The sequence below is a fragment of the Megascapheus bottae genome, chromosome 3 (assembly GCF_031878675.1).
Source record: "Megascapheus bottae isolate mThoBot1 chromosome 3, mThoBot2.hap1, whole genome shotgun sequence".
NCBI lineage: Eukaryota > Metazoa > Chordata > Mammalia > Rodentia > Geomyidae > Megascapheus > Megascapheus bottae.
Genome location: NC_143511.1, coordinates 81,885,157 through 81,898,663, shown reverse-complemented (window position 1 = coordinate 81,898,663; position 13,507 = coordinate 81,885,157). Strand labels below are relative to the sequence as shown.

Genomic DNA, 13,507 nt, shown 5'->3' with positions numbered 1-13,507 from the left:
TATACTATGAAGGCTGTTGTAACAGAGCATGCTTCTAGTCCTAGCTACTTAGGAATCTGAGACAGGAGGATTCTTGAATATAGAAGTTTGAGACCAGACTGGACAGACCATGTCTTTAAGAAAAAAAAAATTATACAATGGTAAAAATAATTTGGACAGGAGTATTTCAGGAGGTGACACCCTTGACAAAACCAAGCCTCTGCCTCAGAAGACTCTTCCAGTAAGTCTTTATCCCCTGTGCCATGGATGAAGTGAAGAGTCACAAACACTAATAAAATGACAGACAGTGGGGCGGACTAGCATCTGCTTCCAAGGCTCCAAGGAGTACCCAGCTTAGAGTCAGTTCTTTGGTTTGAGGATTATCTCTTGTCCCTTAGGTATTGAACCTAAGTCGCTTTCCCTCTAAGCTGCACTATATCCCCTCCCAGCCCCCACCCTTTCCAGCCCCCTCACCCCACCCCCACCTGCTTCATAACCTCAGGCATGGATCACAGTGAGCCCAGAGTCCCTAGCCACCTAGATGGTGCAGGAACAGCAGGAGAGGCCAGGCAAGAGCAGCTATTAGGAGGACTCTCAGGGGTGAGGGGAGGAGGCTGTGGTTTTGCCAGGTGCTGTTGCCACATTGGGAACCACAGAAGGGTCCATGTTAGAAGAGACCTTCAACCTTTTTTTGTAGAGATAAAAAAGGAAACTTAAGTTCTGTGCAGCTTTGTATAGTTGTACTGTTCTGAAACTCACCTTGCAGGCTATTCTATCCAGGGACCTCTAGGGATTTGAGTCCATGTAGTAGTCAGTTTTGTATCTCTCCTGTTCAGTCCTACACACATAACACAGACACATACACACGCATGTGCATGTGCACACACATATACACACACCATGGGGAGGGAGGGAAGGGAAAGGAAGGGAAGGGAAGGGAATATAATGAATTTCAGGGGGAAAGGAATGTCTTTTAGGCCTGCCACTAAGAAAAGCAAGACTTTGTGAGTGCAGAACGTGGGAAACAGTCCTCTGAGCCAAGGGTTCCTTTCCGAGCAGGTAAATTACACAGAGAAGTAATTAGCAGGGCCTGAAGGGAGTGTTTCTTGAGGTTTTACTCTGTGGCATTGTGATAGACCAGGACACTAGATGGGGAACTAGGCCGCCAGCCACAGCATGTCTGACAGGACATTCGTTCTTTATCTGTTACTGAACTGTAATGGATTTTCTCTGAAAAACTGCAGGCAAGTAGACATGTGTGGTGCACAGTAACTTTCGAGTCAGGAGGTCACTGATATTTTTTTCCTCCCCTATCCAAGTCTAATTCATTGTCAAGTCCTATACTTCTAATTTACAGATTTTCTCTGAATTGTTTATTCACTTACATTCTTTTCTTTGCTGTAATATGGCAGTAGCCCATTAATTGATTGCCCTACCTCCCGCTTGCTGGCTCCTATCCATCCTCCATAGAGCTGCAGAAGGGCCTTTCTGAAACACAAATATGATCATGTCTTGCTCCTTTAGTAGCTCCCTTTTACTGGCAGGAGGTAGCAGGAGTCTAGGCTCCCTAAGAGGGAGGAGGAATCCTTGCTGCCTTCAGTTCCCTCTGCCTTTTCCTCCATTTACCTGCTCTTATCTCCTCTCACCTCCCTGTCTCTACCTCTTTCTCTGTGTAGAATATGCCTTCACCACCATGCATCAGTTCAGAGCAAAATGAACCTGCTTCTCTCTGCCATCCCTGGAGGTAGCCTTAACCAGTGTGCTTTGCACACTGACTTTTTGGGTCTGATAGTTCTTCTACACTTCTCCTGTTTCTCCCACCCTCCATGAAGCTCTGGACTTTATTTTGTAGTCTCAGGTCCCAGAATAGTGCTAGGCATACAAGAGAAATTGAGTGTGTGTGTGTCTGTGTGTGTTGCTTGTCCTGTTATATGAGACCGAAATTGGAGGTCAAGCCCACTAAGGGAAAGTGCCAGGAGAGCATGGCATGCTTTGTTTCACTTATAAACTCAAATATGTATCCTTTTTTATTTTATTTATTGGTTGTACTAGATTTTGAACTCATGGCCTTGAGCTTGCAGTCTGCCAATTGAAGTATTCCTCTAGCCGTTTTTGCTTTTGATAGCTATTATTGTTTTTTATAAGGGCTTATGTTGTTTTTGTTGGTCTGGGGCTTGAACTTTGGGCCTGGGCACTGTCCTTGAGCTCTTTAGCTCAAGGCTTGGTAGTCCTTTAAGCCACAGCATTACTTCCACTTCTCATTTTTCTAGGGGTTAACTGGAGATAGGACTCACGGACTTCCATGCCTGGGCTGGCTTTGAATTGTGATCCTTAGATCTCAGCCTCCTGAGTAGCTAGGATTACAAAGGAGCCACCAGTGCCTGGCCGGGCTTATGTTATTTTTACCTGGTCCAGCTTGGAATTTGATGTTCCTACCCTTTCCTTCTCCCATAGCTACAGGTAAACCAAAGGCCCAGCCCTGCCTGGCCAGACTTAGCTTAGCTTTTTTGTTTTTGTGCTAACACTGGGACTTGAACTCAGAACCTAGGCACTGTCCCTTAGCTTTTTCACTCAAGGCTAGCATTTTGTCATGAGCCACAGCTCCACTTTCAGCTTTTTGGTGACTAAAATTAGAGTCTTGGACTTTCTTGCATAGTCTGGCTTCAAACTGCGATCCTCAATCTCAACATCCCTGAGTAACTAGGATTATAGGTCTGAGCCACCAGCTCCCAGCTTGTTCTTTGAGATAATATTTCACTTTTGGTCCAGTCTAGTCTTTTCTTCAATCTGTGATCCTTTCCATATTTTTCCTCCCAAGTAGCTGAAGTTAAAGACATGAGCCACTATACCTGACCTGGATACACTATTGACCAAGGACTGTTTGCCATGGAAGAAACTCTTTTCTTGGACTCTGATGTTATTTACTGGAGAAATCTGATGGACCTGCTTCTGAATTGGCCACTTGCTTCTATGGGTACTCCCCTTGCCCATTCCCTGATTAACAGCCCACCAGTTTGTTTACATTTCTCATCAGTAGCCATAGATACATTGACAAGCCCCTTCTTACCCTCTGCCCTCAACCCAGCTAGTTCACTTGACTCTGGACAGCCCCCGGGCCACTTATTTGTGTGTGTGTTCTTCACCATTATCAAGTACTTGATTATTTTATCAGACTCAGAGCCTGGTTTTCTAAAGTCAAATTCCATGTTCCTCCTGGGACACTATATTGTCTCTCTACCAGGCTGTGTTTCTACTATGCCCCTAGTCTTCACTTGGTTGCTTCCTCCACTCACTGATTCATTATTTCATCAACTACTAGATGATGGGATATGTAATTTTAGCAAAGGGACGTAGCCTACTGGAAAAACATACTTAAAATGGAATTATTGTAAGATAGGGACAAATTGCCATGGAAACACCAAGGAGAGATTGGCAAATGCAGAGGCCAGGAAGCCTTCCAGGAGGAGGTGTCACTGGGGCTGGGTTTTGACAAGTAGTTGAGGGGCAAAGACAAGCATTGGAGGAAGAAACAGCCCAGGGAGTGGAATAGGGCAAGGCAAGTCTGAAAAGGCAGGGCTCCAGCTACTGAATTCTTTACAGCAGCAGGAGGAGATCCCAGTCTCCAAGGGGCTTTCTCTGGAGCCAAGCTTGACAGGAACTTCAAGTGCTTCAGGACCCCCCTGCCCTGCAAGTGTTCCCAAGGCTGGCTGAGTGAGGTTCTGAAGCAGGGTCTGCTGGCAGTCCCATCCGCTCCGGCGGGTGGCATCCCAGAAGGAAAGAAGCAGGGAGGAAGCAGATAAGAAAGAAAGACAGCTTCTGTTTAGACACAAATATCTTGGTAATCAGCACAGATGGGATGAGAAATACCAAAAAAAGTACATGACAGTTTAGAAAGAATTTGGCTAAATGTTACATATTTTTAACATACCTGTGTAGAATTTCTGGAAGAGACACCTGAGTCCCTGACAGAGAATGGGGGCCTACCTCAGTTAAGTGGTGGTGTTATTTGGAAAATGTTCCCTTTGCCATCCACAAAACTATCCTTGTGGTTTTTTTTTTTTTTCCTCCCACCAAAATAAGGCACAGGATTTGTCTCTGACGCTGTGTCTCCCTATTTGGACGACAAGCTGTGTAACATATTTCTACCCAGCGTGAAACTTCTTGGCAGACTCTTGAGGCCACGTTTTGGTGGCTTCAGAGTTATCTTTGGATCTGTCAAAAGTGCTAATGGGCTTTCTGGCCTTCTTTAAGCTCCTCATTTCTATTTTCTTTTTACTTCCATCTTCTCTTAAAAGAAAAATTCATGTAATTCATCAGCAGTTAAGCTTTTGCTGAAATGCTCAGCTGAGGGTCTTATATTTTTGTTGGTGAGAAAAGCTCTGCCATGTCACTGTCTCCAGCATAAATCCTACCCTGACATTAGCTCAGTGCTCTCTGTGCACAGGCAGGACAGGGGCTTCTTGCCTAATTCTGGGTTTTTTTTTTTGTTGTTTTGTGGGTCTTGGGGTTTGAACTCTGGGCCTGGGTGCTGTCCTTGAGCTCTTGAGCTCAAAGGTACCATCCTATCCCTGGGCCTGGATGCTGTCCCTGAACTCTTCAGCTCAAGGCTACTACCCTACCCCTTGAGCCAAGTACCACTTCTGATTTTCTAGTGGTTAATTGGAAATAAGAGTCTTATGGTCTTTAGTGCCCAGGCTGACTTTAAACCTGGATCCTCAGATCTCAGCCTCCTATGTAGCTAGGATTACAGGCATGAGCTTGGCTTTCTTGCCTAATTCTGACTGCCATTGGTATATGTTCCATTTTGCCACTGTGTTTGTTAAAGAGGTTTGTTGATGTTAACATTTGAGTTGTAGATTCAGGAAAACTGGTTTTAAAGCCTAACCTCTACCCTTTCTAGCTGAATAATCTTAGATTACTAAGTCTTCTTGAGCCTCAGTTTCCCTATGCAAAGGGTAGACAGATAATGCCTATTTTATGGTTGCTTGAAAGATGAGAAAGAACACAGGTCAAATGTCTATTGCATGGTCCATAGGACTGCTCAGTAAATGGGGGTTAGTAATTTTTAAAAGCAATCTTAATCTTCTTTTTCCCTACACTTAGTACTTTCTTCTGATTATTAACTTTGCCTGTAGTTTAGAAGACATTACAAAACATAACACAAACTTGTGTACTAGCCACTTAACTCACCTTTATCAAATATCACTTCTCTGTGGGAGAGTAATACTGTGTCCACCAAGTGGTTTCAATATTAAGAGAAATCTCTGCAAAGCCTTCTACATATAGATATTGGAAAGTATTTTAAGAAGGACAGGCTTAAGGAAAGTATATAGGCTTTAAAGTAAAATCTGACTCTTGAAGTTACTGAGTGTCTCCCATATCTCTGTCTGTATTAGAAAGAATAATGTGTACTAGATTTTTGTGATGATTGCATGAGGTTATAGGGAATGCCTGGTGCAGTACCTGGCACTTGATACGGTAGTTAGTATATGAAGCTCCCAATTCATATGGTCTTTATTTATAAAGATTGTTGGTTAACCTGGTACTCTAGTCAAACAATCATAAATCATAAGGTAAGTGCTCATTCTTAACTCACAACCCATAATATTGTTGAAAAGCACTTTACATTATTTTGCTTGTAAAATCTACCTGACTTCAAATTATGGATTATAGATCTTCAGTCATTATAAACTATAACCCCTGGCAATAGTGTTTCAGCCCCCAGCCTCTTTCATTTGCAGAGGATTTTATTGTGAGGCATTGAAAACCTGCAACATTGAAGAAATTAGCATATTCATGTGTATTATTAAAGTCAGGTGGTTAAAGAAGGGATTGTAGAAACCAAACACATTCACTTTCTTACTGAAATTTAAGGAATACCAATCTGTTGAAAAAATGAACATCAGGCCACAGACAAAAGCAGTGCTTTGTCACAACTGGTTGCTATTTGTCTCCAATTTTTCTTTTTGAGTGAAAAATATTGGAAGTTGTAATTCTAAAGTAGCTCTCATTGTGGGTGAGCCATTTTGGAGACTGTAGGCTATGAAAAATGAGGGGACACTGGCAATATGGCTAGGATAGGGGAATGCCTGGGTTTGGAGGCTGGAATCTGCTGCATAGAAATGGGTCCTATCTGGAGAACACTTGGTCCGTGGGTGATTTCTTTTGCTTAGACACATGGCAATAGTACCTTGGGAAAGTACTAGGGCCTCAGGCTGGAAGATCTGAGCAGCAGTCCTGTCTTCTTTGCTTATTAGACCATTTGATCTTGGCAAATCTCCCCGCACCTTGGTTTCCTCATTTGTGAGACTGTAAAATTCCTGCTTCTCTCACATTTCAGAATCACATGAAAAACAGACAGGGTGTTGTATGTGACCTTGTGTTGTAAATTATAATCACTACACAAAAGTGCATTTGCTCTGGCTGCTGCTCATCTTCAAGTTGGCTTCCAAGTTTGCAAAAATTTCATGACTTTATACATGAGTGTGATTTGGTCTCCCACTTAGAATAGGACAAAGGAAGAAGAATGTATGCCTTCTTATTTTCTGGGGGTTTTGGTGTGTGCATGATGTTAGTAGGTACTGTTTGTAATAGGAGCAAACAAAAGCAGCCACAAACCTTGCCTTCTTCTTTTTCTTAGAGAAATCTGACGGAATATTTTGTGGCCGTGGATGTCAACAACATGCTACATCTGTATGCCAGCATGCTGTATGAGCGCCGGATCCTCCTTGCCTGCAGCAAGCTGAGCACGGTGAGTGCAATCTGCACACAGGCACTCAGTGATAGTCTAATAGAAGGACTTAGCCAAAAGATTAAAGAAACTTCAGGAAAATGAATTAGCCACATTCCCCTCATAAGGCAATATATCACTTTCATTCATTATTCATGCTGCTTTACAGTGTTAAAGCACATTTCACTTATTTTTATAGTCTCACAATCAATTATAGTTTTTCTTTTGATTATGTGTTATGAGCACTATACTTCTTTCAATCTGAGCTTTCATTACTGTCTTTTGAGTGTGTGTGTGTGTGTGTGTGTGTGTGTGTTTGAAAGAGAGGGGGGAAGAATGAGGGAGGGAGAGAGGGAAGAGGGGAGGGAAGGAGAGGAGAGGGGGAGAGAGAGAGAGAGAGAGAGAGAAAGAGAGAGAGAGAGAGTGTGTGTGTGTGTGTGTGTGTGTGTGTGTGTGTGTGTGTGTGTGTGTGTGTGTGTAATGGGAATTGAATTCAAGGCCCTGCCCTTGGTACACAGGTACTCTACCGTCTGCATCACAGCCCTATTTTTTTTATGTGTACACCATATCTCAGTATGTGGATATATTATCATTATTTTTTTTCTTGTCTTGATTGTTTTTAGGTTGTTGCAAGTTAATTTCTAGTAGATATACTACAGCAACTGTCTTTTAGCTTATTTGGCTGATATAGCTGATAGTCTAATGGGTAGGAGCACCAGGTCTAAGAACCTAACCAGCACCTTGACTTAGAGATTGCTAGATCACTTCCCCAACCCTATGCATGTTCCAGTGAATGTTGCCAACTGTGTATAGTAGACCACTTTTACTTCAGCCTTGTCTCAATCTTGTGTGTATTTTTCTTATAATAAAAGAAACAAAGTTGCATTTCTCACTTTAATTCTTTGGTAGAAGTAGATATTTTCCATGAGTTTGTTTTCTGTGTATCTTATTAATATCTTCTTGCTTTTATTAAAAAGAGTTTTGGGGGCCAGGAGTTTGGCCTAGAGGTAGAGTGCTTGTCTAGCATGCACAAAGACCAGGGTTCAATTCCTTGGTACCACATACATAGAAAAGGCCAAAAGTGGTGCTGAGGCTCAGGTGGTAGAGATCTAGCCTTGAGAAAGTCCAAGGACAGTGCTCAGGTCCTGAGCTAAAAGCCCAGGACTGACAAAACAAAAAAAAAAAGGAGTTTTGATATTTTTCTTGTAAATTATAAGATTCTTTATATAGCATAATAATTTTAATTATCTTTTTTCACATTCCTTTTAGTTTTTACTTGACAAATATAGTTTTTCTCAATTTTTTATTATAAAATCTCTCAAGCATTCTAGAAAATTTCATATTCCTTTACAATGAAGAGTAATATAATTTCATCTAGTTTTGACCAATAATAATTTACTGAACTTACTTAAAGACGTTAGAAACAACTGGTGCTGGGGTCTCACACTTGTAGTCCTAGCTACCCAAGCTGCTGAGATCTTAGGAATACAGTTTGAAAGTAGCCTGGGCAGGAAAATCTATAGGATTCTTATCTCTAACCACTAAGAAGCCAGAAAGCTTAAGCCACAGCTTAAGCACTAGCTTTGTATGATAAAGCCAAAGGACAGTACTCAGGACCTTCGTCCAAGACCAGATTCTGGCATACAAAGAAAAAAAAAAAGATGGTAAAAATCAGTTGTATTTACCCATGAATAAAAGATACCAGATAATGAAAATTGTGTGACTATTTTCTTTAGAATTTTCATTATAATTTTATTATTTTTGATTGTCTACTATGTTCAAGGCTCATAGCACACAGTGGGTGACAAAAGTCTGACAACTTACAATATACTCAACATTCATGCTTTGCATTGTATTTCATTTAATGTAATTTACTAGTATAGTTAACAATCTTAGGCCATGAAGATCCAGTCTGAGTTTCAGAATGGAAATAATGCCAGACACATTTATCATTGCCTCTTTAAAAGGCTGAATGAAATGAGGGCACATTTACAAGAGTCTAGCCCATAATTAGTCACTGCCGCTTTGAATTATAAAACTTCATAAGAACAAAAATCATCTCAGTAGAATCAAATGTCTTGTAATGGTGCTTTGAGCCCTTAATATGTGCCACTCACGGAATGTATTTCATCATTTTATTCTTACTACACCAGCTTTATTGAATTGTTATTTTTCTCTATCTCTATAGAGAAGGAAGAGTGTACCTTCTGTGTAATTTTGTTCATATAAATGTAGTAGATTAAACATACAAAGTTAGTTCTTCTCCTTCCCTAAACTAAAATGAAATAAAGGAATGAATTTAAGGAACAGATGCAGCAGAGATTTTAAACGTAGTAAGAAAATATTGTTATCACCTTTATGCTCATATCTATAAACTAAAATGTAACCAACAGAATAATGTAAGTTATCAAAATTAGCTCAAGAAGAAATAGGAAAATTAAATGTATCATGTAATATATTGAACTTGAGTCAACATTTTAATATATGTGTCTAGATAAAGCAAGCAGTCAACCCCATAACTTTATAGATATATTTATCAGTCAACTGAAGGAACAAATAATTTCAATCTTAGGTAAATACCCATCTCTCTCTCCTCTTTTCCTGCATCACTTGTATAACACTGACATTCAGCCACACAAAGATATAGTCCAAGTAAGGAAAATTACTAGTCAGCATTACCTACTATTGGAGGCTTTAAAATCTTAGAATAGTAAGCAAAGGTCTTTAAAAATCTCATAATTACTAAGATGAGTCTAGGAATGTAGGACTAATGATATTGCAAGTTCACTAGTATAACTTCTATTAAAGTGAAAATTTCCATGGTTGCTAGTAGATGGAGATACCAGTGTGATATAGTAGCTCCCAAACTTACAGACTAAACAAAATTTCTTGAGCCCACACCCCCTTCATTTCATTTTTATTTCCCCTTTTAGAATAAAATCCCTAAGGAGAATCACCTATTTCTTCTCTAGTCCTCTCCTCTCATTTTCCAGTCCTTTCCCCAAAACAGCTTTTGTTCTTTGGGTCACTCATGATCCCATATTAAGTAAAACCGAAATGATTAATGCTTGTAAAACTCTCACAGCAGAACCTGTATATCTGCATATGTTTGTTAGAAATCATTTAATACCATAACAGAAAATCAGATTTTAATGTTTAAAAATAAACCCATGAGGCAGTTATTCAGAAACAAGGAGAGAAGTCCTGTGTTGAATGTGATTACTGATAATCATGTAGTGGACAACAGTTTTTCCAGTATAAGCCTTTGCCACTATTTAGTTTGTTGTTAAGATTATAAATATGGGGGCCAGGAGTTTGGCCTAGTGGTAGATTGCTCACCTAGCATGCAGGAAGACCTGAGTTCGATTCCTCAGTACCACATACGTAGAAAAAGTTGGAAATGGTTCTATGGCTCAAATGGTAGAGCACTAGCCTTAAGAAAACCCAAGGACAGTGTTCAGGCCCTGAGTTCAAGCCCCAGGACTGGCCAAAAAAAAAGAATAAGATTATAAATGTGTATTTCTTTGACTTAAACAAAATTTGGTGGAAGGGGGTTGTTTGTGCTGTTACTGTTCTTTTACAAATGGTTAATTCTGAACCAAGCTCTGAATTTTCTAATTGCCAGTAGAAACTTCTTATGAGGACATGAGATTCTTTTTGTCATCATCATCTTGATAGTTTTGCTGGGGATGGAGTAGCTGGATAATTTTATTCAAGGCTTTTGACCTTTCTGGATTCTGAATTTATAAGGTTTCCTGTTGTTGCCTTATATTTCCTCTTCTTCTAGATGAAATGGAGAATGGAGTGACTGTTTTAGTTTGGGCATTCTGATGTCTTGACAGAGCCTGACATGGCCTGGAATACATTGACAAACCACATTTTTTTTTCCACGTTTATTTGTTTTTTTTTTTAATTTTTTATTGTAATTAGTAAAAGGGTTACATGATATTTGCCAGGCAGAAGGTGCATTAATTCACATACATTGATACCCTTTCACATGTCTTGGTACCCATTACCCTCCCCCCCACCCCCCTCCACGTTTATTTGATAAGATATAGGCTAATGCTTCTCAGAGCCAGCAAGCACCTGAAAATTACAAACTTTCAGAAAACTCCAGATTGCTATCTTCTATAAAATTGACTGTGTGTCAATAGAGATAAACCCAGCAATATTTAATTCAGTTAGAAAATATGCATTCCAGGGTGTCTTGGTCAATAACATTGCTATATTCTATATAAGAAAAATGTAAGTTTTGTTCTTTTTGCTCAGTTAATGTATATTGATTGTTTTCCTTTATAAATGATAAATAGGGAAGACTTAGCTAAATCTTGTTCTCTAATGTAAATACAGCACTGTGATTTTTTTTGTAACACAAAGATCCCATTTTTCTTCCTTATTTTTGTAGCTGAGTTGACTCATAACTGCTTTCTCCAAAATTCCATGGATACTAGGTAGATCAGAGATGAGACCTTTATAGAGACGATAGCATGTAGTTCTCCCAGCATTCCTACATGTTCTACGTTATTGCCCAGTTACTAAGCAGCTAGCCGGTCCTAAGAGGTGGTGGTGAAGTTTGCCTGAGGTCACATCCTGATCAGTAGGGGAGACTGTGTGTAAATAGATTATTATGACACAGTATTAGGGAAGGCAGAGGAGACAGCAGTGGTGTGTACTGATAAATCTGCACCTCTTCACAGGGCTTCACCACTAGGTTATGTTCACTGGATGCTATTTTTTTCACTAGCAAGCAGAACTGTCTCAGAGACATTAAAATTAACTGTCTCACTGGGGAACTTGTAAGTCCGTCCTTCTTCCCCCCCCCCTCCCCGTTTTCTGGCTTGATCTCAGTGCCTGGACACTGTTCCTGAGCTTCTTCAAGGTTAGAACTCTCCCAATTGAGCCACTGCACCACTTTCAGTTTTTTCTAACTAGGTGTACTGAGGAATTGAATCCATGGCTTCATGAATGCTAGGCAAGCACTCTAAGCCATATTCCTGGGCCCTGTAAGTTCTTACCAAAAGCTGAAAACACTGAGCTAAAGCAGGTGGATAGTTGAGTAGTTGAGTGATTGGTGCAGCTGGGCACCAATGAGACAATGAGAGCTGATTTTGTAGCCGCTAAAGAAATTCTTATGTGACTTTAGGATTACCAAAAATGTATTGATAGCATCAGCAAAATACACCTGTATTGAACTGCACACTCAATATTTCATTTGGCAACCCCCCCCTTACACATACACATCTATTTCCCTCTACTGTTCTGGTTCCCCCCTCCTCCCCCTGCCAGTAGTTCTATCTAGGATTTCTCATCTCTGCCTCTTAAGAAGCTAAGATTACAGGCATGTTAAAATTCTTTGAAGTTAACTTTTCTGAGCTGTCTGTGTCAGGTGCTATGCAATCATATATACATATGTATCTGTACATATGTGTGTATAACATATGAATACATGAATATATGTATATGTATATAAATAAGTGTATATATAAACGTGTATATGTCATATTTATTAGGCCTTGCAGCTACTATGTTTTGTTCTCCTTTTGTTATAGATGAGAATATTAACACCCAGAAAGTTGAAATACCTTGTTTAAGATGAGCTGCAGATCTACTTTTCTTGGCCCCAGGCCAGTGTCCCTCTGGCTACCTCATACTGTAGTATGGTTCTGTCAACCATGTCTGAATGACAGAGCCTCAGCCTGGTGTTGTCTTTGTGTGCACATCTAAGCTGTTCATTTCAAATTTAACAAGCTGTGTCTGTGGGCTCTGCACCACTCTAGGCACTGGAAACAGAAGGCCAATGTGTGAGTTTCTAACAGGCAAACTGCTCTGTTAGCCAAAGCCCCATTTCTCTCATCGCTGTTAGTTAGCCTGTTGTTTGTGTAATTTCTGTCCACCCTACTTCAGCTGCACTAAGCTTGGCTCTGCAGTGACCACTGGCTGCAGGGACACATGTATCTCAGCTCTAATTGTCATTTTTATAAATTTTAGGGTAGTGGAAGAAGTTTCTAAAACAGAGTATCAAGGTGCATGATGGTAAAAGTATTTATTATTCTAAGGAAAATACTTTATCTTATCCAGCAAATACTTTCTGAAACAAATACATAGGAAAAGGATGTAGTATAGAGGCCAGATTGTTACAAATCATTGAGCTTCCACACCTCATTATTTGTGTGGTCCTATAACTGAAAAGAATTTATACTTTTGTGATGGTATCCTTGAAAGGGGGACAAACTAGAAGCATTTCCCTGTCCATTTCTTTCCAAGTAGTAACACAAATTTGTCCCCGAGAATGTGAGACTTGGACACTGGGAACTAAAGAGTAGTGGGCGATACCTCTGTGTCCTCCTCACCAGGGCCACTCAGTCAGGCCCTTTGTAGCTGCTTCAGTATTCAAGGGAAGGCCTGGATCCTTTCCCAACTTTGCACTGTCCCATCCCGCCCACTCCCCTGACAGCATTCATTGTCTTGCACCATCTGGTCTTGTGACCTGAGAAAGGGCCAGTTCATAGATAGAGCAGGTTTTCAGATCAGCTTCATTTTTACTTCTTTCCCGATGAACTCCACCTTGCCATAGCTGTGGCAGCCTGTGTGGTAGTCCTGGCACCTAAACGATGCACGCAAAGCTTTCCCAGTTCTTCTGGAGTAGAAAAACAGAATTGTTTGCTGTGTTGCGGCCCTTGAAGCAGAGAGGAGAGTGACAGTGTGAGGCGGTTTGAAGCCCTGGCCCCACGCCAGGGCCCTCAGCCTGCACACTCCACTCTGCGTGTTCCAGTCCGGAACAAACTGCATTATTTTGTT

The 13,507-nt window shown here is 40.6% G+C and overlaps 1 protein-coding gene across 3 annotated transcripts in view; it reads left to right on the top strand.

Moving 5' to 3' along the window:
* The window catches only part of Dennd1a (DENN domain containing 1A), a 463,593-nt gene that overhangs the window by 238,384 nt on the left and 211,702 nt on the right, over positions 1 to 13,507 (top strand). For all 3 annotated transcript variants that reach the window (XM_090330613.1, XM_090330611.1, XM_090330612.1), the window contains exon 9: positions 6,620 to 6,730. In XM_090330613.1, the coding sequence (XP_090186739.1) occupies positions 6,620 to 6,730 (111 nt within the window). The remainder of the gene's footprint in view (positions 1 to 6,619; positions 6,731 to 13,507) is intronic.